The 25,741-nt window shown below is 31.0% G+C and overlaps 1 protein-coding gene across 1 annotated transcript; it reads left to right on the top strand.

Moving 5' to 3' along the window:
* Window positions 1–450: 450 nt before the first annotated feature.
* On the top strand, window positions 451–23,733 carry LOC138932403 (neuroendocrine convertase 1). The gene is made up of 15 exons (XM_070294197.1): window positions 451–471; window positions 960–1,128; window positions 12,628–12,732; window positions 12,894–13,109; window positions 13,510–13,656; window positions 14,124–14,184; window positions 15,103–15,374; window positions 16,603–16,812; window positions 17,368–17,468; window positions 18,051–18,116; window positions 19,003–19,155; window positions 20,205–20,377; window positions 22,531–22,664; window positions 23,361–23,486; window positions 23,575–23,733. Exons 1-15 carry the CDS (start codon window positions 464–466, stop codon window positions 23,680–23,682), a joined length of 2,049 nt encoding a protein of 682 aa, XP_070150298.1. The 5' UTR covers window positions 451–463; the 3' UTR covers window positions 23,683–23,733.
* Window positions 23,734–25,741: the final 2,008 nt, after the last annotated feature.

The raw sequence follows: 25,741 nt of genomic DNA, 5'->3' as shown, positions 1-25,741 counted from the left end.
CCTTGCTCCACATCCCACGCTCATCCGTTACGTCATGTTTGTTTAATTTAATCCGTTACCCTTCCAACCCCCACCGGTCGGATTATCGTCCACCGTAGCATGGGAGCTCCAGGGCAACGACAAACTCCCTCCCCTTAGACAGACAAAAAAGACAATCGCGATTAATTGCCACGCACGCTGTCCGATCACTTGTCACTCGCGATCCAATAGTCAGAGATCCGGCGAATATCGTCGCTCCTGTTGTTCTTCCAGTCGCGTAGGCGTAGACAATACGCGCTCGGCAAAGAAAATAGACACGGGGTCGCCAGAACTTGTGAGAGCAGTATCGCAAAGAAAGTGATAAGAAAAAGAACAACGATTCCTCGGGAGTATAGTGCGGTGAAAGTATTAATTAATTGCATTGATCGTCGTTATTTATTGATTTTTCCTCCCCCGCGTACCACGCGAGAAAAAGGTTACCTTGATGATCAGGTACGTGTATCACGTATGTGAAGTGCCAGTGAAAATAGTATGTTTTTTCTATTAAAAATTGTACCGACAAATGCAATGATAATTTCAAGCGATAAAGACGATAAAATATAGTTCAACGTGCAACGTGAATGTCTCGTGTGTCATATACGATTTTCATTGAAATACAATTAAAAGATTTAGATATAATATTCTAAGTAATATATCGTCTTTTTTAATTTACGTTAATTCCATTTTCAATCTCTTGATAATTAAAGTGCGTCGATTCTTTTAAAAACGTAGCAATTTCGCGCAATAAAACGATCGCGCGTCTCTAATACTTTTATATATCTACGGCAATCGAATATTCTTAATATATCTGTAACGGAACTGTTCGTGAAATTGGCTTACATAAAAGAAGGTTTACCGCAATCTTCTTTCCTCCACGCTATAACGCGCAAACGGAAAAAAATATGGTCGCGCTAATATTCGAAACTCTATTTATTCCATAGAGTGTGCTGGTTAATTATTATGCAACTTCTTGGTACCGTTATAACTGCATCCAATTTGATCGATAACGCCGGCGTGGATTATCACAAGGAATGGGTCGTCATGATATACGGTGGACCGCAAGTCGCGTCGCTATTGGCAGCTCAGTTTGGTTACAAATATCATAGCCCGGTAAATTTTTCTATTAATTTTATGTATGGTATATATTAAATCATTTTTATCTATAATATCATAGCGTCCTAAAAATATTAAACCGTATTATAACTTTGTGTGCTTGTGTACTTGTTTCGATAACACTTTTATTTTTATATTTATTAGAATTTAAATTATTATACAATATATTTGATTTGTTATTTTAACTTAATAAAGAAGGGAATATGAGATCAGTTATAACAAAAAGCATAATATATTATTCACGATACTCTTTAAATTATTAATATGTGCAGCTATCGCAAAATAATTTTTGCTCTATCTTTTTAATTTTATATTCTTTCGCTTTATGTGCTCACCTTATGAAGAAAAAATTTTTATATTATTTTGCATACGTCACTGTTTAACGAACACTTAAAAATAGATTGATTTTACGCGGAGATTATCTCGCGCGAAAAAAAGATGATGCTCTTTTAGGTGCCTGACATATGGCGTGCATTAATCTGTATAAATAGCAATGCCGGAATATTTGAAAGTATATTAATATCGTATGTATATTAAAAATGTTTAATTGTAAAAGTACAAATTCTTACAAATATTCCGTCAAATTTTTACTAAAAGAATATCGCTTGAAGTAATTAGACAAAGAATTTATAATTACATAAAATTGATATTACATGAAAAGTTCCTAGATATACGTTAGAAATATCTTATATGTATAGTATAAGTACGTATATGATTTTATTTAGCAACAACTTTTTCATCCCCAAAGATCGTCCAACTATTTTTAAGAAAGTCTTATCCTAAGAAGCATAAAAGTTAAACTACGATACTCTGACGCGAACAAGACAAAAAGTTAAACTAAAATTCAGCATTGTACAAGTAGCCAATAATAAGTTATCAAGCAGTTATTCAACTTTTAATTGCATCCCAATGTCTCGCTTTATGTATACTTTCAAAAAAGATACAGAGATATTCTTCGCAAACTTATTTCTCGACAAATATCCGATGAAAGAAAACTAATTTCTTTAGTTAACAGTGACAATAATGTAATAAACACATAATGTATTGTATTGCAGATAGATTTTCTAAGTTTTTCCATCATAAATACATATTTATAAATTAGATAATTTTTACTAGTATAAAAATATACTAGTAAAAATATATTCCTCGCAAAAATTTCTGCAATTTTCATCAAAAGAATGACGAGAGGGATGTTCTCAGATAATTTCGATATCTGCCACACAGAAAAGAGTCAATAAATATTCACCGTAATGTAGATGTACGTGAAAATACGCATGGATGTCAAAAAAGATCGACCCCATCCCGGGGGGTGGCGATATTCCACGAAAGCCGTAAAAAGTATCCCAATTTCTACGAAAAGTTTTTACCCTGTGGATCCCATTCAATTCGCAAATACAACTCGAGAAAAAGGGACGTTCGCCGCGCCACCGAGGTGAAGAAATTTTTGCCTCGCTCGGCCGAGGGTCTTTGAAGAAGGTATTCACTTTTGTACACGTATACATATACCTGCCCCAACGTCCTGGATCTGACCGAGAAGCGTGAAACGTGTTTTGGAGTTTCGGCAGCAGTTGATGGGAGCGTTGGATTGGCGGCCGCGCCAAATCCTTTCCTTTGCCATACGAATGACTGCAAAGAGATTATTCCCGTAAACGGGAAGCCTCTCACACGAACCATTTGATCGTTCGTTCATTCCGTTCCGTTCGCGTCCGCCAATGTTGCCTTTGCCGCTCGCAGACATCTCGCGCGGATCTTAAAGCCCGATGTACTTTGCAAAACGAATTTCTCTTTCTCTCTCTCTCTTTCTCTTTCTCTTTTTCCCGCCGCGAGAACCCGAGAGAAAATATATATCGACGAATAAGAGTCGATATCGTATCTCTTTCCCTTTGACAAGAACGACTCAGGCAATAGCCTTATTTTCATCTGCCGCGTCGGGTGTTCCTTGCAATTTCCGATGCGTAATATCGGAAGACGTATAAGAAGAATCAGCAATACAAACCCAATCTCCTAGGAATATCTCGTTAAACATGTGTTAAACTGGACAATATATCACAGCGTATGATTTTTATACAAATTCGTGATGTTTGAAATATCTTGTTTTTTATAGTGCAGATATACGATTATATAATTCATCGAAATGTGAACAATTAAATTTTAAAATGTTTACATAAATATCTCTAAAAAAAATATTTAAAAATGATAAATGTATCAACCAATATTTTTTCAAATTTTGCAAAAAAAAAAATAAAAATTTCTATTTTAACATATAATATTCTATTATATACTATAATAAGATTATTAAACATGTAAAATTGTAGATATTTATAAAAAATTACATTTGCAAATAATTATTTATTATTTATTTAAAATATATATATATATATATATATATATATATATATATATGATTTAATATTTTCAAAATATAGCGGTTACTAGAAAGAAATGAAAAACTTTGAAAACTCGCGGATTGAACCGTTTGGAATATAATCATTTCGACCGTCTTAAGAATATTCTTCTATAAATCTTGACGTTTCTGGCTACAACAAACCGAAAACGGAATCGCAGTTAGTAAAATATGTCGTCTAAATTCACAAATAGTGGATATGTATGTATAGTTATCGTGCACTTTACACAACGAGTTTTACCTCACCATGTACGGAAAGAAGTATCGACGAAAAGAACGATATCGTACCTTTTCTCCCTTAGCTTTGACAAGTTCACGAATGCAATCGATGCTTTCCATCTGTCTCACGATACGTGGTTTGCATCGGGAATGCCAAATCATTTATGTATTTCCGAAAAAAAAAAAGATAAAAAATACTTTAAAGATATTTTTGCATAAAATAGCGTTTATCAAATTATTTTCAATGACAATCAAAATCACTTATCAGTTTCATCAAATAGTTGCAATTGTGCAGATTAATTAATTTTTATTTACTTTCTAATTTCGAGATTGTAAAGATGTAAAGGAACAAATTAAATTTGTGTTAAAATATTAATTAATTCTAACATAAGTTATGCGTTTAAAAAAAGGGAACAAAATGAAAAAATAAAAGATGTGTAATTTATTGCGCATATAAATTTTTCAATATAGGAAATTCATTGCGCGTCATAGATTTCTGATTTTTCTTGCTGTCATTACGCGCGTTGCTTCATCGCGGTTTCTGCGTTTTCTGCGCACGAGGCTTATACGGCATAATTATGTAAACGTATCATAGCACCTTTTTCAATCTTGACATTCCCCTCTTCAGGCGCGAGAAATTGCGAGATACACGCGAGAGGAAAGCATCCGTGTAGCAGTTCTACAGCTGCTTTACAGAGCACACGGTTTACCGCAATTCGCAAGCGAGCGCGATATGTGAGGTTGCTCTCTTAGACTGTCTGTAAACGCGTATATTCGTCGTGGCTATACAACATATGATTATTTTATATAATTAAATCTATTCGTGATGACCCACCAAGAATACGCAATGTAGCCGTGATATTAGCAGGTCGAATGGAAAAATGATGAATGCATTTCAAAGAGCGGATTTTACACACGCAGAAAGTCCCATAGGATGTTTAATGATTAGTAGATTATAGCTATACACTTTATTGAACTATACAATATTATATAATATCACATTGCCTCACAGCTAAAAATAACGTACAAATTTATGTAACGAGACATTTATATCATCTTATTATATTTATTTCTATTAGAGAAAAATTTCCGGATCTCTCGAGAAACGAATACGATGTCGTTTGTCAGAGTAAAACGCATGGATCTCACTATTTCGCGCGTAACAGTGACAAAAAGAACTGATTGCGAATTTCCTAAGGTGTGGTATGGTAGGATAAGGCATGGCATTGTCGATTTGGCAGAACATAAGATAAGGGCAATTCCCATCGGACCATTGTTCTCTTCAATGACGATAATAAATTGCGACTGATATATCATTTATACACATTTACACTTACAATTAGTGCGAATTTCAATTTATTTCGCAAATCCTAATTAAAGATTGAATGTTGTACATGAATGCCATTTATATTATGTAAATACGATATACATATTTATTCATTGCCTCGCGTAATTAGCTCTTTAGTAACAGCACATTCAGCTGTCTAAATACAATTGATCGCGTTTTATACACATATCTATGAGAAGCGTTAATATCATAACATCAACTAACAATGTAATTGTATTCGTGTGTTAAAGCGATTATAGTTATATAATAATTTATTAAATTATCAGAAAATATATCATACGCAACTCCGTGGCATTCGATCAATGAGCAGATGGCAATATCATCTTATATCTTATATATCAACCGGAATTTTGAAAGTCTCCCTGGCTTGCTTCACATTATCGTACATCTTACGCACAATCTTCTGTTATATAAAGGGCCAAGATTGCTCAATCAAGCTCGGGCTTCAGGGCAAATTGGAATTCGGTTATCGAGAATCTGTTATGGAACTGTCGGAATGAATTTCCTGACATTAATATTCCTACCGACAGACAGAAACCATTTCTTTATTTTAGAGGGCGAATATAGCAGCTGTGGATATTTAAAGAGACAAGGATATTGTCGTTCGAGTATAAATTGTCAGTAACATCTGTTTCATTTGAAATACATTTTAGATATTTACTAAATATTTTATCTAATAATAAAATATAATCTTAAATCTTTATCTTATATACATATATCAATTACTTGATTTTTTTTTTTAAGATGAAGTATATCGCTCTAATTAATTTAGAATTATATAGATTTTCTAAATTAGTTCTTGTATATTTATATACAATATTTTGCAAATCTGCCAATATTTTGATGATAAAATCTTTAATAACAATATTCTCAATATCTTAAAAAAACAATTTTTTATTTTTCTTATACAATATTCGTTGTTTGTTATAAAATTTTAATGATGTATAGATTAAGAATTATCATCAACAATTATAATGACGCGAACATTTCATTAAAACGAGAAAAAAAACTGCTTGTCAAATAAAATCGCCTTAAAACAATTTGGCATCTATATATAGTTCACGATAACGATGGTATTTTTAGACGACTTGTCCAACGTGGGTATTAATGACGTTCGTAAATTATCCATAACTACCGATACGGTAGTTTGCTGATTCAGCGTTTTGCAATAATTGAAATAAATGGCGTGGCACCCTGCTGAACGCCATAATGAACTTCCCGTTATGTCGGTTGACAGATGTCACAGCGATTTACTATCCGGAGCTTGGCTTTGTTAGCTTGTTCCCTTCCTCCCTAAAAAAGATTTAATCTCAAGGCGAATCCGTCCACGCTGATATTCTGGTCGATGACCTTAATAAATATTTGATAGCGTTCCATAAATCACCGTAATCTAATTTTATGTAATTTATGCAACGCGTTACGGATCATGCAATTTGGTTATAAAATCTGATACACTTAAGCATAATTAGTTAGACATAATTTTAATAATGTTTCAATTTTTTTACGTATTGTTCAACTACATTAATGCTTTTTCGATATCATTAAAGTTGCATACATGTATAAAGTACTGAAAACTATGTCAATCGTTTATTTTAAAAGTTCCGAAAGCATACCTAGTTTCGAAAATGTTGCCAAAATCGATTTGTATCAATTTATGTTCGCATCTCGTTGAATTTCATAATGCTTCCAAACTGGAATCGTAAAACTTCCGATACGTGAGCGGCTCTTATAGATCTGAGCAATATTTACAATACTTGCGTTTGCAAGAATTTTGAATTCGCGATGTAATATATGTATTTATTTCAAGGCATTTAGATAAATTTCCGGAAGGTGCTTGTTAAGTAAATCTCTGCCAGCAATTACTATTTCAATATATATTGCTATTATAGCGTAACTACTTTTGTCAATTTAAACAATTGTTGAATATACAATGATTTGTTTCAGATGTAAGAATAGAATCTATAATCAATATAATATTAATTGATTTTTGAAACAGCTGAATAGGATCGATTTTGCAAAACTAGTTGTAGCTCTTTGATCAAATTCACGTGATATATATACTAGTTATAACGTTGATTTCAATTAAAACTTTAACTTTGACATCGACTTCGAGATAATGAAGTTTCAAAGGTCGAACACATTAATGCAATTTCTCCTTGCTTAAACACGCCGTTGCAATTCAACTATTATATAAATTGCCAAGTTTGATACTTTCTCTGCCTCTTTAAATTTCTTAACATCACTCTTCGAAACGTTCAAAACTCCTAAAAAGATATGTTTCATTTTATAAAGTTTTTTTTTTAAACATATCTTTTATTTTATAAAAGCATATAGAAATATACGAGAATAATTGTATCTAGAAATGCAACTTAGACACCGTTTCTTGGAATATAAATATCAAATATTTACTCTGGAATGGACTTAAAACATTATTTTAGTCGTAAATACGTTAATTTTCCTTTAAATACGTTAATTTTATATAGATAGATTTTATATAGTATTTTATAAAAATAAAAGATTCGTGAAATTTAAATATATTATATTGTATATTTAAATAATTTAGAATTAATAATTACAGATTTATCGTTTTTTAATACATTGCAAGTAAATTAAAATCGTTTCAGATTGTTTTTTCATTACTTGCACACAATTTTCTTTTCAAATATAAAGATTAAGACTACGGCAACAATATGGTCGGTTCGCTTGTACATAGCATAGTTGACTTTACGGTATTATTGCCACTTTGGGTGTTTATCGCTATATGTCACCATGGTTGCGCGCATAAGCACTTGCCTAAAGTGTGAATTCTGCTAGTTTGCACGTGAACTTGTATACGCAGAGCGACAGAAACTTCTACCATCTGCTGAATTCAATGCATGTAATTGAATTTACAATCCACAAGTGCCAGACATCGTGTAATCCCAAGTAACACCTATACCAGAATGTCATGGACCGCCGCTCACAATATGTTCAGCTATTAAGAAAAAATTCCATATATTGCACACACACACATATATATATATATATGTATGTGTGCGTGTGTGTATAGTCAAAAAAGAAATTTAAAAACTGACTTATTAGATTCTACGACAAATAAAAGAGACAACCATTTTTTGAATATTAATCTTTTAAATCAAACTCAAAATAAAATACAGAATAAAGTTTTGACAATTAAAATGTGTATTTGCACTTTTTAAATTTCTTTCTCAAAGTAAAGTATTCTTTATTTTAATAATTTACCTCGATATTTCTCAATATATCTTTATTAAGAAAACACCAATTTCATGCGCTTCGTAGGTTCGTTAGATTTAAAACGGTTTTTAAAATTTAAAACAAACGGAGAGGGAAGGCGAAAGAGAGGAAGGACATTGTATAGAAATGTACATACGCGTACACACACTCACGTACGCAGAATACATGGAGAATGCAGGAATTCAAGAGACGAGAACGAAGGTGTGCTCGGGAAACATCGACAAGGGTTGCATAGCGGGTCTGGCCAGATGAAGGAAGGAAGAGGATAGAGACGTTAGGGTTTTCATTAGAAACTGACGACGCCTGCGAGAGCTTACGGGTATGGGATTACGAGAGACAGTTGGAAATCCGATCAAAACAAATGGACCGCGAAAATATTTTACCTCTCTCTCTCTTTTTCTCTACATTTCTCTCATCTTTTCCCACGCTTGCCATTCGCCCGGAGGATGTTACAAGCAACTTGGACTGCCGCAAATTTTCCTGTATCTACATCGAACACGAGGCGTCGTCCCTTTGTAGCAGTCGAAACTCGCAATCTGAATACTGATAAGACGGATCACTCGCTGATCGCCGAGTAATGAGTCAGTTCTGATTTCTCGTCTCTATCTGTCCTTCCTTTTACGCGCGCGGAGACGTTTTACACGGGCATGCATTCGCGGGAAATACTACGGTCGATGATGATAATGCTCGAATTCCGAAATGACTTCGCGCGAACTTAAGACGATTGGATAGGAAATGTACAGAACGCGGCAAGGATAGCATAAACCTTTTCCGAGAGTTCGTATCGAGGAATCGTTAAATGGCGAGGAAATCAGGCAAGGTGCAATTGAGCGAAACTTCACCACTCAGCGAATATTAGCCGAATGATAACAGGATGTAATAATGCAATGGTACAAAATTGAAAATCTAATTTATACAAGTGTGAATCATATTTGTATAAACTAATAATCGATTTTTAATAATAACATTAGTATTCTTTCTCGTATACAGAGCAATTTAAATTAAAGACATATAAAATTTTTTTCTTGTGAAATTTAGAGTCAACTCTTTTTAGCAAAAATGTCGATGGAATCAACATATATATATATATATATATATATATATATATATATATATATATATATATCAAATCTTTATTAAATTTAAATTGAAATTCTATTAATGTAACACCCACTTCAAAGAAAACATCAAGAAATATTAATTATTTATTTCCGTCTCTCATTAAGACTGATCAAATCTCTTTTTTTTTAATTTAAAAAAATTGTTTTTATTTTTTATAACAAATAATTACAAAACAGCATTTCTTGGAATTTAATAGAAACTAACACTACGCATTTATTTTATACATTTTCTGAAATATATATCTTTTGTATATTTTAATTATTATAGTCTCTATGAATAAAAATACACAAATGGACGAGATATTGAGATATTGATACTGATATAAAAAAAGGTTATATAAAAAACTGAATATACAATACATTCCTAGCTTAATATTCCTGCGTTTCACGTACATCGGATTAATATCACGATATCATAGTAATACTCGGCAATAATCATAATATTCATCCTATCGCTCGCTGATTGCAAAGTAATGACCGTCTCCGATTTTCTCTTCATGCTTCTCTCACGTACATGTCCGTGTAACCCTCCCAGTGTGCATCTCAAACCACTATGCTTACCGATTGCGACCGAAGGGGACCAGAGGGAGAGAACCATTATCACGTAGTCGACGAATTCGAGTTTTCACGTGCAATTGCAGAGAAGCACTCACGTGACACCTAAAAAGCACGTGCTCTATCTGTCGAGCACTATTTTGCATTAAAAGCCGATCTAAGAAACGACCTTGAAGTTATAACTTGCTAAAATGAATCGAAAACGCATTCACACATACGCGTGCTAATCTTTTTTTTTTTTTTTTTTTTTTTTTTTTTTTTTTTGAGAAAAAATCCCTCTATGGTGAAGAAGTTTTGCGACAACCGTATTGAACCACAAGATTTCTTGCGCGCGAATTAACCCCTTTCACGTACTTACAAAGTTGAAGTTACTTCGGAATCTAATTATTAGTTATTTTAAAAGTTTTTATATCTCAAAATCCGCTTGCAATACATATGTACATATATATATATATGTACGATATCTTACACAGTATTTATCTCTAAAATAATTGACAATTAATGTCAAATTAAAAAGATACAGATTCTTTTATGAATTTGGAATTGATTGAACAAATATTGATTATCAAAGAAGAATTAAAAAATGTCAATTAACATAAATTGTTTGTAATGATGAACCTTATTATATAACTTATTATTAATACAACTTTATATTGTATATATATATATATATCAATATAGCTTGTTCTTTTTTCTTTCCTAATTAAATTACTTAACAAAAGAATTAGCAGATCTTTATTCTAACAAGTGATTTTATTTGCCGATATATCAAAAATTCCTATTCGTTTGTAGAAAACGTTTGCAAAAAATAAAAAACGTTTCCTATCGATTCATGGATCGTGATGTAAAATCCTAAATGCTTAACGCGGCGTGCATGGCATACGTGATCACGGATACGTAAACGTGCAACATTTATGCGCCGCCGTATTGAAAAGTGTATCCTGTCGGATATTCACTAGTTTATCAGCGAGTTCAGTGAAGCATTTCGACGATCAAATTTATTCCTTCTAACCGGATGCACAACAGATATGATGGATAGTGGATTAAAGGATTTTTACTCACGGTTGTAGGGGGTTAAGAGGATAGCGGACAAAACAATTATTGTTTTGTAATCCCAATGACCTGAATATTTCCTTGAATTCTGCCGTGGAAATCGGTCGCGTTTGATGCCACATTTATTTGATGAAAAGTAAAATGAAGAAACTATTATTTTATTTTTACAATTAAAATATATATATGGCTGAAACTATCCGAAATGCTCGGGAATAATGTAACGATCAGCTGATCTCTCGATTTGTTACAACCAAAAATGCCAATAATAATAAATATATTGGAATATTTAACAAAGTGTCAATTAAAAACACAAGCTCAATATTAAAAATTGCATTATAACAAATAATATTATAGAGATAATTGAACAAGGTTACGCAAAAATTATTTAAAATAAAAAATTACAAATAACAAAGTATGCACAATTATATTTATATACATAAATTACATAAAACTACGACAACGCACCAACAATTATTAGGAGAGACAGTCAGGAAGTATCTCGAAATAGACGGTATGTGCCTGGAAATATCATAGTCTATCCCCTTGTACAAATGACGCTCAGTTTCCTACCAGGTGGTCCCCTTCTCTTACATTCCCCCTCGCTCGCTATCTCTGTCATATTGGTTACGCTATACGATGCGGCACATCATATACGGATGCTATACAAAAGCCGGCCACGTGACACCATGGATAATAATAACGTTACACATGCACGATACCCCATTTAGATTTCGATGGTTCCCCCAAAAGAATCGCTCGATTCACCAACTGCTTTCGTATGTTATCCTGATCATAGCGTCCCTTTTACTCATTTGAAGGGCACAAACGTCGGGACGTCTAGTTTTACTCTCACCCTAAGTCAATGAAGGGTAGTTAACCCTTTGATGTGCATGAAATAGATACATATTCTTCAGATACAATATTCTGAACATTTCAAATATATTGATTCAATTCAAATATTGTGGATATAACAATTATATTATATTTTAGAATTTATATTAATTTACTATTATAGTTTTTTTATATTTGAAATAAATAAATTTTTTATTCAAATAATAATTTGATAATAAATTAGATTTTATCTAATTATTATTTATTATGTAATGCTTATATCCATTTTAATTAGCTAAGAGGGAGATATAAAAAGATTAGTATACATAATATTATGATAACTAATCTATAATATCGCGTTAAATAAATCTTTTTCTCAGCTTATATAATTAATAAAGAAAAGAACATATATCGAGACCAAATTTATGAGAGAAGGTTGGTAAAATGTTGATACGAAAACGAGAAATTTGAGACAACACAACATTTATAAATTTATAAACTAAATACATTTCAGTATTAATCTACGCTGATGAATATTGAGAGAAAAGGATCAATTGCAAAATGATAACAGAGAGAATGGAGGACTGGCCCTTTAATGCTTATTTAAGCAAAAATTTAAATAAAATCTTAATTCGATCTCAAGTTCATTAAATATGCAGCGCATATCACTAGTCCTCTTGATAAATTTACATGTAATGGATCTTTTCATTCAGGTTCTCGGATTCAATGACACATATATATGGCTTACGGATGATAAGCCGAGCCAGAAGAAAAGAGGAAATCTTCGCTTAACGAAGGACCTTAATGCAAATTCCAAGGTAACTCCTTTATACCTTACACGAACGTTATTTTATGATCTCAAATAACGTTCTACCCCTGCAGAACTTCGGAATTATTAATTCTTATAACTAACAATATATTACAAAATGGTATACGAGAAGAACGCAACTTTTTTAATACAATTCATATTTTGCCAAAGATCGTTTGGGCGGATCAACAGAAAACTGTGAAACGACTTAAACGCGATTACATCTCGTTAGCCGACTTGGAGTCTGAAAAACCTTTAACGAGAGAAAAGCGTCTGCAATTAAACGCATACGAAGCTGCATCAAATGCCGTTAATAGCGAGGAGGAAAATTACGATGCTGCCCATAGAATATTTAATGACGAGCTTTGGGATCAAGAATGGTATCTGGTAATAATGCTTTACACATTTTCTCAGTTATCGTTCACGAAATAATGTTCTGTTCTCAGTTTATGCAAAATAAGATATTTATAACAAAACTGTTTTAAAAGGTTTTTAAAGGTAAATTACGTAAATATGAAAATTCGAATTGTATTAAAAAAATGTAATTTTATAAAGTAAAATTTATAATTTACATATTACCTATACATATTATACAAAATATTATACATTGTCCAAAATATACATAAACTTTTCAAAAATGATGAATTTGATTTATTTCAATAAGTTTGAATAAATCGAGCTCGGAAAAATTATTTTGTGTTATAAAGAAATTAATTGTTTCGATATATTGTTGTTATTGTTATCATTACATTGAGATTCTTGAAATTTTCTTTATCAATCGCCGTAGCAAGATACGAAGACCGAAAAAGCTTTGCCGAAGCTCGATTTAAACGTCCTGCCTCTCTATCGACGAGGGATAACCGGTCGTGGAGTAAGGATTGCTATTCTCGACGATGGTTTAGAATACAATCATGATGATCTGCGGAGCAATTACGTATGTAATAATTGCTTCGAGCTTTCTCTCTTCGTCTCATAGATGACAAGCTATGTAGCTCAAAGATTTGTTTTAGATTTTCAAGAGCATTATTCTATTTTTATATTTATATTTTTTATGTGTATGTTCACTCGTTATTATACTCTCCACTACACACACACACACACACACATATATTACACTCTACAATATACATATATTGCATTTAAACTCTATATATATTGCATCAAAAAAATATATAAAAAATTTGATTTATAAGAATAAATTTCTTGAAGAAGTTTATAAGAAAGAAAATATTATAATTTAATTAAAATTTACACATTAAAGAGAATAGAAAATTCCTTCTGACAAATAATAAAAAAAGAGACATTATATATTCTTACATATATGTTTTTATCTCTCTCTCTCACACACACACAAACATACACACACACAGCTGTATTTATTATTATAATATTTAAATTTAGGATGCGGAAATTAGTTACGACGTGAACGAAAACGACATTGATCCCCTTCCAAGATATAATGGTAAGGTAATTCCTATCTAATCTATATGTTAAATTTTTCTTCTTTTATAACAATACATATATAATAATTAATAGCATTATAAAATGGTATGATATTAATATTATATAATATAATAAAATTTAGAGAACAAATATCTTTGCATAATTATTATATATTTATTTTATGCATCCAATTAATAAAATAAATCATAAATATTTACAAATCATTTTTAAATCATTTTTAATTTAATATGCTTATAATAATTCATGATACGTGACGACACATGTCGCATTTATTCTTATAATTACATTCCTGTATGGTCGCACATAGCATTTACGTTACAATATATTGGTCAAACTATGGTAGGAAACGTACGTGATGTAAACGTGTCAAACTCTCGAGTAAATTGCGGGATATCGAGGAGTAAAACGCGCATCCATCGCATTCAGTAATGCATTTAAACCATAAACTATCGATGGGTCACACAATTTGCTTAAAACTTGCCCGTAGAAAACTTTGCTCTCTCATTGAAACTTTCATACCACGATAATAATTTTAATATATAAAAAAATAAATATTGCACCAATTTTATTTTTCTAATCTTACGTTTCTAATATCATACTATAATTTTTAACTATATGTAAAAATAAATGTGTCTGACTACTGTTTTGGTTTCTAACTGCATATCCGTATCCAATCGTACTTTTATCAGTCGATGTTACTATTCGGACAAAATTATTTATGCGCGTTAAATTCTACATTTCAAAATCAAATAAATGCGTAATGTCACGAAGCTAGATTTGAGACCTCCTGGCAGATGCTCCTTGTAGAACATGTTTAATTCTTCTGCTCGCGCACACAACAGACTTTGGCAAACTTCACCGACGCGATTGAATATTATTGTTTCATAATCGTATTAGAAATTCAACTGCTCCTCAGGGAAAAACTCTCACGGCACCAAGTGTGCCGGCGAAATAGCGATGGAAGCCAATAACCGAAAATGCGGTGTCGGTATTGCCTTCGAGGCGTCTATCGGCGGCATTAAGCTCCTTGACGGCCTAATGAACGATCGTGTGGAGGGCGAGGCTTTAAGCTACAAACGAGAACTTATTGACATCTATTCAGCTTCCTGGGGACCATCTGACGATGGAGAGACCTTAGACGGACCCCGCAGACTCGCCAGCGAGGCGCTCAAGCGCGGCGTAACAGAAGTCAGTTCGCTACCAAGTTTACTTCTAATGTTTTAAAAAATTTTCTTTAAAGAATTTATAGCTGCAAAAATAATTTATAGATTTGAAGCTCAAGCAGCTGAAACAAATAATAAATTATTATTATTTATTATTATTTCCTTTTAAAGGCATAGCTAGCATATAATCAACGCTTTGTAATCAGCAATTTGCAGAATATAAATACACAGTAAAATTTATAATAAATATTGTTGCGCCCGCGGGTCGATATTACATTTTTTTCCTAATTTTTGATGTTTTCTGTTTCTGGAATTTCGCAAAAAAAAAAAAAAAAAAAAAAAAAAGAATTGTGAACTTTGTGCGACTTTGTAATCGAATTAGATTAAGCAGATTGACTTTAGAATGAAACACAGGATTTTTCGTCATTTAATACTTAAACAAGCTTTCACAACACCTGGACTAAGCTTATTTAAGTCTAATTAAACTTTAACTACGTTTCCCACGGCGATTACTTATTGATCGCTTTTCCAGACAACAGACAATCCTAAAACTTGTTTTTCTCTTTTACCTTTTAACTTATTAAAATTTCATTTATCAATTTTTTTTCTTATGTTTCGCGATAACTATTTACAAACTACATGATCCACAAACACTCAGATATGCTTAGCAAAGCGAATATTTTGTGATAAACATAAACTTATTCTCGAAATTAAAGAGAATTAATAAATCGTATGAAGAAAAAATTGATTTAAGGAGATTTATTTGAAGGAAATTGATTTAATGTAGGTGCAATATCTGAACTGAAACTCGACTATGCTATAATCTTTCTTTCTTTGTGGACTCTGATTTTTATTAGACTCTATTATCTTAGCAAGTTTATTTTTTGCGATTACAAAAGTGTGTCGAATTGTAATATTATCGTTGCAAAAGCTAATTCCGCCATCAGAAAGATGTTAGCGTAGGACACTCTTATAAAAAAGTTTTCTCTCCTTTCCTTCAAAGATTAAATATAAACGAGACAAAATTATAATCTGCATTTTCCGAATAGTAAGAATTTTTAAAAAATATATATAATTCACACATTTCTCTTCGTTACCTTTCTTTTCTATCTTTTATCTTCCAACAGTGCATTTTTTATGATTTGCAAATTTGCACTTCTGTGTAATTTGATATGTAACATGAATATTGCCTAGTGAATAAGTCATTTTTTTGCTTGATATTATGGCAATATTGATACTCGAATATTTGACAGGGTCGTAACGGCAAAGGTAATATTTACGTATGGGCCTCTGGGAATGGTGGCAATTCGGATGACTGCGGATACGATGGATATGTTGGAAGTATATACACCGTAGCCGTAGGATCAGTTAGCCAAACTGGAAAACTTCCTTGGTACGGAGAGAGATGTCCTGCTGTTCTCGCTACGACATATAGCAGCGGCGCGTATTACGATCAAAAGATAGTAAGTCGTATATATTTCCCCAATTCAAAATGTATTATATTAATCGAATTTAATAGAGATCGAAAAACAAATATTGACAACTATGTGCAAAGTTTTATTATTAATTTGAACTCGTAATATATTTACAAAATATGCGTTATATAAATTGCATACGTATTTCTCTCTCTCTCTCTCTCTCTCTCTCTCTCTCTCTCTCTCTCTCTCTCTCTCTCTCTCTCTCTCTCTCTCTCTCTCTCTCTCTCTCTCTCTCTCTCTCTCTCTCTCTCTCTCTCTCTCTCTCTCTCTCTCTCTCTCTCTCTCTCTCTCTCTCTCTGTCAAATTTATCTAGAAAAATAAAAAATAGTTTAGTGTCTGGATCGTAAATGTAATGCACGATTAAAATATTATGAGATTTTGCTCAAAATAATGTCATTGAAATCTAATCTGTAATTTAATATAATATTTCACAATCATCGTTAGTTCTTCCCATCCGTGATGATTAGCAATTTCGGAGGAACGAGATTCGTGTTACGGCGAAAATCGAATAATTTAGTAGCTTTTATTTACGCTTTGCAGGTAACGACAGATCTAAAGAATACCTGTACGACCAACCATACGGGTACTTCAGCTTCTGCCCCATTAGCCGCCGGGATATTAGCTCTCGCGCTGCAAGTAAAGTACGAATACAATCAATAACAATAGTCATTTTCTATTGAAATTTTTTTTAAAAAAACAAGAAGAAACACTAACTTGATTATGCTATTATTTATGTTCATTTTTTAGCTATGCAATCGATAAAAAGGGATACTTTATTTTATTGCCATTGTTATTCGAAACATTTTGTTTCCGCGCAACACACATATAATATTCTCTCTATTAATATCTATTTTGTTTCAATTTTAAATTGGATTATATTATCACGAAATGAAAAAGCTTGTCTCAAATTATAATTTTAATATTTAAGAAAAAAAATTCTTTTTAAAAATCTATTTCTGAAATTAAAAATTTTTCTAGGAATTTGCATGCTCGAAATCAAAATATTCTTTTCCCCGTATTATTCTTCATGATCTTCATTACGTTTTAAGATGTGGGACCGGGTAAAATATTCGATACATATCTGCTCTTTAGAGGTCGCATTATATTGAGTTTCAATTTATCCTCGATTAATTCACGATTCGAAATAAACATGTTATTTTAGCAAAAAATTATCGATATTCTAATCAAAGTTCGTATTAACATGACTTCTTTTATTTTTACAGCAAAAATTTAACGTGGAGGGACGTTCAGCATTTGATAGCTTGGTCATCAGAGTATAGTCCTCTTGGGTGAGCATTTCGCAAATAGCAATTCAGGTCACGTGTATCTGCAATTGTGTCAGCTTAAATTCTTATTCGCACTTTAACAGAAAAGGTTGTGATGTCGCTTTCGCACTGTAAAATTATAATTCGAATGAAACGGGCAGGAAATGATTTTTCTCAATCCATCGTTAAAAATAATTCTGAATGCAATCGACCGTAATTAATAATAAAATATGTCTAACAAACCGATTGAGTGATAAATGAAATGTACAATTGTCTTTAGGCATCATTTTCTATATATATTGTATAATTTTTATTGAATAATTATCAAGGAGAGAAAAGAGATCATCATATAGCGGAAATAATTGCTATTTCATCATAATTGTACTAAAATACACGCATACAGATGGCCCTGCACGTTTCTATTGATTATTGTTCTACCTCATAATTTATATTTCGTGCTAATTGCCTTCTATTATCGTCTCAAATTATTGAAGCGATTCTAATCGCTTTCACAAGAACGTATCATGTTCGCGTTGACGAGAATATTAATTGTAATCATATTTCATGCAAATAAATTACATTTGACATTTAAGATTTAGAGAGAATCGATTTTCATTTCATAGAGAGATACCAGTTTTAATCTTTAATGTAATAATATTCTCTTCAGAAATCCAGTTAGCGCGCGACTGTTATTTTACAGAATTCTAATAATAATGCAAATATCGTGCAACTTCCATTATATGATTCCAAGAATCTTGACAAAAAGTAGAAATCAACAGAGTGTCAGAGTAAAAAGAATGATTATCTTTTCTTCTTGATACCCGTAATTTTTTTTAACTATTTTCATACACTTATGAGAAGTTCTTTCGTGCGCGCGAAATGAATTTTTAGTAATTACATAGATTTTCAGCCAAAACTCGGGATGGTTTAAAAACGCGGCTGGATTCTTGTTTAATCCGGCTTTCGGATTTGGGCTTATGAATGGGGAAGCACTAGTAATGGCGAGCTACAATTGGATGACAGTACCGGAGAAGACTATTTGCGAAGTGGCTAACACATACGAGTAAGTAAATTAGCGGATTTAGAACGTTGGAGCTTAATTACGCGATTGTATCAAGGTAAATCATACGATTAAAATTAACTAAATATATGTTTTCGCTTTTCTTATAAAAACAAAAATATATTCGCGCAATCCAACTCAAGCTTTAAGCTTAAATTATGTATTAGAGTAATTAAATACCTAATTTATAACTTTTTTTTTTTAGATTTTAATTGCTTAAAGCTACAATATATTCGCAAAATTTTTATTTTATTTTTTTAAGTTTTATTTAAATAAAATATTAGTGCCACATATTTATACTAAATATTTTATTTCACGTATTCTCTATAAGAATTAAAAGATTCACGACTTCTTTATTTAACCCGATTCTGTATTCTCCGGACGTCATGTCAATCGAGTACTATGACCTCCTTTTTCAAAGAAGCATTTCCGGATACTTGAAGAAGCGCGAGATAAGAAATACATCGTTAAATTCAACAAGGTCGTAAAAGTTTTCATTCGTTACGATAGTGCGAACAAGGTGAGAAAACGATGCATCTAACGATTGAGGACTTTTTCCGAAGTACGTTCTTGAAAAAGCAATTTTTTATTCGATGTTCTGAAAAACAGAGCAGAATTCTTGGTACTTATTGTTATCATCAAAGATGCAAATAATCATTTCATATAAAATGGCTCCTACGTGCATGTAACCGCGAATGCTAATCTTATTACACGGTCTCTCAGTTGCGGTAATTGAAGTACATGCATGCTTTGAAGATTCGCACGGTTTTATATCCCTGCGTGTTTTACATCGCGTCTGCGATTTTCATAATTCGATTATGAATGCTCATAAAGGCAGCTTCATTAACTTTCGTTTCTTACATACTTTGTAATATTATTTATTTTCAAAGATAAAGATAGAAATTCTTTCATAGACAAGTCAATTTTGCAAAGTTTACTTGTACATTGTAATATATCAAAGCAAAGTGATCCACTTCTCGTGTGACTTATCGATTTCGAAAATATATAACAATATTTCGAGGAACGTTTATTTTCAAATTCACTTATTGCAGTATCGATAATGTCAAAATGGCGTATGGAAATGAGAAACATCTGCTATTCGATGCCAGTAACGTTTGTCGATCATCGGGCAGTGAAATTACCTTTTTGGAGCATGTGGAGATCGAGGTGAATCTCGAGTACTCTTGTCGCGGCGCACTCGAGATATATCTGCGTTCGGCATCAGGTATACATTTTTTATTTTTCAATCATTTATCACGCATTCACTTCCTACGTATTTCGATTGGTAAATAGTTGGCGCGTATGCGAGAGAATAAAATTTTTTTCGTGTATATATTCCTAATCATTTGGTAGCAAAGAAATAAAAAATATAAGAAACACTTTTAATAAAATCTGTGTGTGCAAAGTCGCGCACAAGTTTCTCGAGCAGTTATGTTTCATGGTAAATGCGCATCTGAAAACGCTGCTAATCTTCATTTGTATCCGACTTATAGACTTATAGACTCCAAAAAGAACGGAAAGACGAGAAAATAGCTACGAAGACGGTCGGGACAGGCCATTTTATATCTTTAGCTAAGAGACTTAAGAGACCTTTAAAAATATCATCCAAGAAAAATGCTCTCTAATTATATCGATGCTAAAGTCTCCGGGAATATTCTCGAAGACTAAATGCAAATGCATTTAGCTGCATTCATGGAAATCCGCTTGCCAACCGAATTTATTGAGTTCTACTTGCTGCTGTATTTGAATGTGTGAAGAGAGGAATAGCAACGGCGATTAGATAAAATGTTAAAATATGCAAAGAAAAAAGAATAAAAAAGATGATAAATATTATTAATTATAATAACTAGATTGTATGCTATACGTTTTTTTCGGTAATTGTGCAATACCTAAAGTAATATAAAAGAGAAATTAGATATATTCTATAATAAATTTTTATCAAAATACATATACAATTTTTTTTTTTTAAGTACAGAGAAAGAGGAACTTTTTTCTGATAAATAAATATTATTCAATTTTATGCGTCCTTCCATTATTTTTACTTATCAATCGTAAATACTCCTTAGTTTCGGATAACGCAATCCTATCAAGGCAGGACAGCAAATAATGAACGTATAACTCAAACAGAATTAATACCTTCATTAATATTGCAAGTCACGTTTCTGTGTCGGAAATGCGTTTAACTGCACGAATACGTTCTTAGTCCAATTTATAGGTAGAAATTCAATCTGATACTATCGATGCGATCTGTTTATTCGAAAAAGGACAGAGAATTTGATGGAAATAAAATATTTATTATTTTAATATATTTATTGTTTAACATAAAAATTATCGAATATTACTGTGTTTCAGTAATGTATAATAAATATCGCAGAAAAAAGAAAAACACCTTAACATCATATCAAATAAATGCTCAGACGTTAACGCGAACGAGTAGATTGCAGTTGTCACTTTAGTCAATGCATCGTATTATTTAATTTTTTGCATTTTTTGTTAATTGACGTTATTATTGACAGACAATATTACTTGTACCGGAATATCAAAAAAAAATCCGAAATGTATTGAAACGTAGAAAAAAAGATAAATAAAAATATCCAGGTACATCCAAAATAATAATATTGAGAGTTGTGGAATTTATCTTATTTACATACTTTACTGTAATTTCTCTAAATTATAATAAAATAATTATCCTGTAATAAAATATTTAGAATCTTATTTTTCTTGCCATTTCTAAAGTCAGTGAATTCATTAAATATATTCAAAATTTTATTTTAAGCTTATTTTAATTTTTTACAAAAGATAAATATATTGATTAGAATTATTTATATCATATGTTACATATTACAATTATTATATATAATTTTATTCATTAAATATCTATCAATCTCGTGATTAAAACTTATTATAATAAAATAATTTATATATATTATATTATAGCATATAAAATTTATTATAAAAGACAAATATAAGATTCCATTTTACAAAATCTAATATTAAATCTAATACTAACTAAGTACACAATATTATTCAAAGTTGCATGCTTGCTACGCATGCTTGCGAGAAAAAATCGATAATGCTCATACACAACTGTAATTAATATTTATATGTTATACGGAACCGATAGTATTTAGTTATTTAAAATAAAATATATGCTATGTATAATTGCATTCTTTATATAAACCAAATTTAACTTAATATTTTCATATTAGCAGAATGCATCACGATGCATCACATGTGCAATCTTTTGTAATAAGAAATACTATATGCTCATAGATCAATATATATATATATATATATATATATATATATATATATACATCATACAAAATTGCATTCATGCATCATATATTGATGCAAGCGATATGTTTAATATTTTAGGTACTTTAGTCCAGATTCTAAGTTCAAGAAAGCGGGATAAGTCCAAAGATGGTTTTAGAAAGTGGAAGTTCATGTCCGTCGCGACATGGGGTGAAGACCCTCGAGGAATATGGATCTTGTACATATTTGACAAAGTAAGACATTGAAAACATCTTACCGTACAGATTTTGCTATTATCGATTCATTATTGTATATCAATATATATATATATTGCAATAGAAATTTTTATTTACAATTAATTTTGTTACTTTAAGGAAAATAATGATATGTTTTACTAAATAATGAAAATATGGAATATAAATTTAATTGCAATATAATATTTGATTATTCCTTTCGCAAAATATATGAATTTCCATTAAAATTTTCTATTAAAATAAAAGCGTTTCACGAAATATAATTGTTAGAATAGAATGTGTATGTATTAATAGCAATAATAAAGATAAAAAGTTCAAGAAAAATTGAATATAACGGTTCTATAAATAAAAAAATTTCTTCTCTCTCTTTGTCATCAAATATTTTAAATTACAATCCATAAATAAAGCTCTGACACGATATATACTTATATGATTAAGTATACATATAAATAAAAATATTGCATTTTTTTTTTTTTTTTTTTTTTTACCGCTTTTCTCAAAACTGATATAATATATATATTATACATCATACTTCCCTCAAATCCATCGAATTTCCAAAAATGTAGATTACGAATACGCGTTTAATGCAGCTAATTAAACAAATATTGATTGGTTCAAATTACCTATCTGCATATCGACAATCATTAGCTGTCATATTGCACCTGTATTTGATAATGTATATTTGCATACTTGCAGACAGGCCCGAAGCAAAATTATGGTACTATTGGAGAATTTACACTGATTTTTCATGGCACCGAGCAAATTCCAGCCTATCGCAGAAACGGATCGAGAATTTATAACGAGGATTATACGCGTAAAACTGTAAGTAATGTTGTAACTTTCAGTCGTAACATTCAGAACTTTATAACACGTTAAATTCGTTTCATTAGCATATTCGTTTCTGTTTCAGTACGATGCGGTAAAGCCGATGGCAAAAAATTTCGTACAGTATAAATACGACCAAGACATAGAATCACCAGAAATTAATGACATTTTCGTTGGACAATGGTTGGATTAACTATTAAGTTTTATGATAGCCAGCTTTCTCTAATTGCCATTAAATACTAAATTAACGACGAATATTTGATTAAGTAAAATTAAAAATATTTGAACAATATTACTATGAATAGTTAGCAACGATATTCATAGATAAACTTATATTCATATCAACATTTATGTATTCATATACATTTATCCAACATGTGTATCTTTGTAATTTGAAATGCAATTTAAAGATAATATATTAAAAATATATACTAATTGTATATGACGACACTAAATTTAATTAATTAAGATCTATTTTTTAATATATATAACTAATCTCTATAAAAATTTGTGAAGCCAATTTGGCTTTATTTAATGTAAGAATAGCTTTCCCTATTGCAAGTGCCGCTGCCATTGTGCACTTGCACGCTTCGGTTATAAATCATTCGCTACGCCAGCCTGCAGCAATTGAACTTACACGAGCTCACGGGCATATTTTGCAGTGATATATAACTGCACGAGAAAGAGCAAAATATTACAAAGCATTATTTATCGTAATCGGTGTACATCGGTATATTTTTCTCGTCCTTGTTCCATAATAATCATTCGCATCTTTTAAAGCTTTAAAATTATTTGCTTTGATACGGAATTCTCAGCGCTTGGAAAATTTAATTTCATGATAGATTAATTCGAGAAATCGTGCTAAAACAATTTTCAGAGAATGAGGAAAATTCTGCGCATCGTTTTAATAACATTGAAGTAGCGTAGTAATATTTTGAAGAAGCATATTTTGTGAAACTGAAAATTGCAATGGTTAAGATCAAGATTTTAAGAGCTTTATCATTGATAATTAATAATTTCAATCAATTAATGTGTATATAAACGAAAAAAAAAAAAACGGTTGATAGCATAACGATTTCACAGAATATGCGATAAATATATATATTTATAAAAAATAACTTTCACGGCTTGTTATCTTAGAACAAATCCAAGTAGATGATGAGGCCAATACGAGAGAGAGAGAGAGTTTTTGGGCATTGGTATCGTGCTATAAAGTACTTATAATATTTTTCATAGTATATCTTTTATTCTTCCTAAAAAGCCGACCCCAGTAAATATTAATTTTGACGTTAACTCAAATCTTTATTGAGAGTCAAAGATAAACAGGTACTTTATAGCACGTGCACCAGTGCCCAAAAGTTTGTATTAACCTTTTCAACATTGCTTAAATATAGTATGTACAGTTAGAATTGATTTTTAAATCAAATTAATATTGGTAAATGTATATTTTATAAATATTTGTTTCTTCTTAATAATTTTTCCTTAGAAACAATGTCAAGGAGATTGTTGTTGAGTTTTAAACATTTGAAAATTTTGTACAAAATTACGTTTTATAATAATATTAGATTAGCTAATATATAATAAAAGCTTTTTCGTTACATAATTCCAATGAAATTTATTTAATTGCAATTTTAATTTTAGGATTTTTTTACCCCGTTATCTATCTATTGAATTTTCAGAAACTTTGAAAAAAGATAATATTCAACACATAATTTTTATTTAAATAAAAATGATTTAAATTTAGATGTATCTTGCATATTCTTTAAAATACATTTATTTCTTCCAATAAATTAATTGAAAAATATATTAACATTGCTAAATTGTACACTACGCGTAAATCTAATTAATGCTAGGGATAAAACAACATTAAATTTCGGCGTATTTAGAAAGGACACGCGACAGCTTAATAAATTACAATAAATTCTCGAGAAATTTACTCATACTGAAATCCATATCTGAAATCCTACACTCTCTAAAATTTCTATAGAATTCCAGGATTAATTAGAACTGCTCGTTTAATTAGTCTCTCTATGCATTCCATATTTTATTTTTGTATACATTAAAATAATGTAAATTTTGCTTATGGCATGAAATGATTGCGAATTTTCTATATTTTTAGTAGCTTTAATTTTTTAAACATTAAAATTAGATTCATCAGATTCATGGTAAAAAATGGCACTATATAAATGTTATTATTTTCAGAAATTTACCAACGGTAATAAACTGCTTATAACTCACCTCAAAAGCAATCT

Source organism: Polyergus mexicanus, unplaced genomic scaffold (assembly GCF_030449975.1).
Source record: "Polyergus mexicanus isolate NDT 795.1 unplaced genomic scaffold, iyPolMexi1.0 SCAF_4, whole genome shotgun sequence".
Classification (NCBI taxonomy): Eukaryota; Metazoa; Arthropoda; class Insecta; order Hymenoptera; family Formicidae; genus Polyergus; species Polyergus mexicanus.
This window is presented reverse-complemented; position numbering and strand designations above follow the sequence as displayed.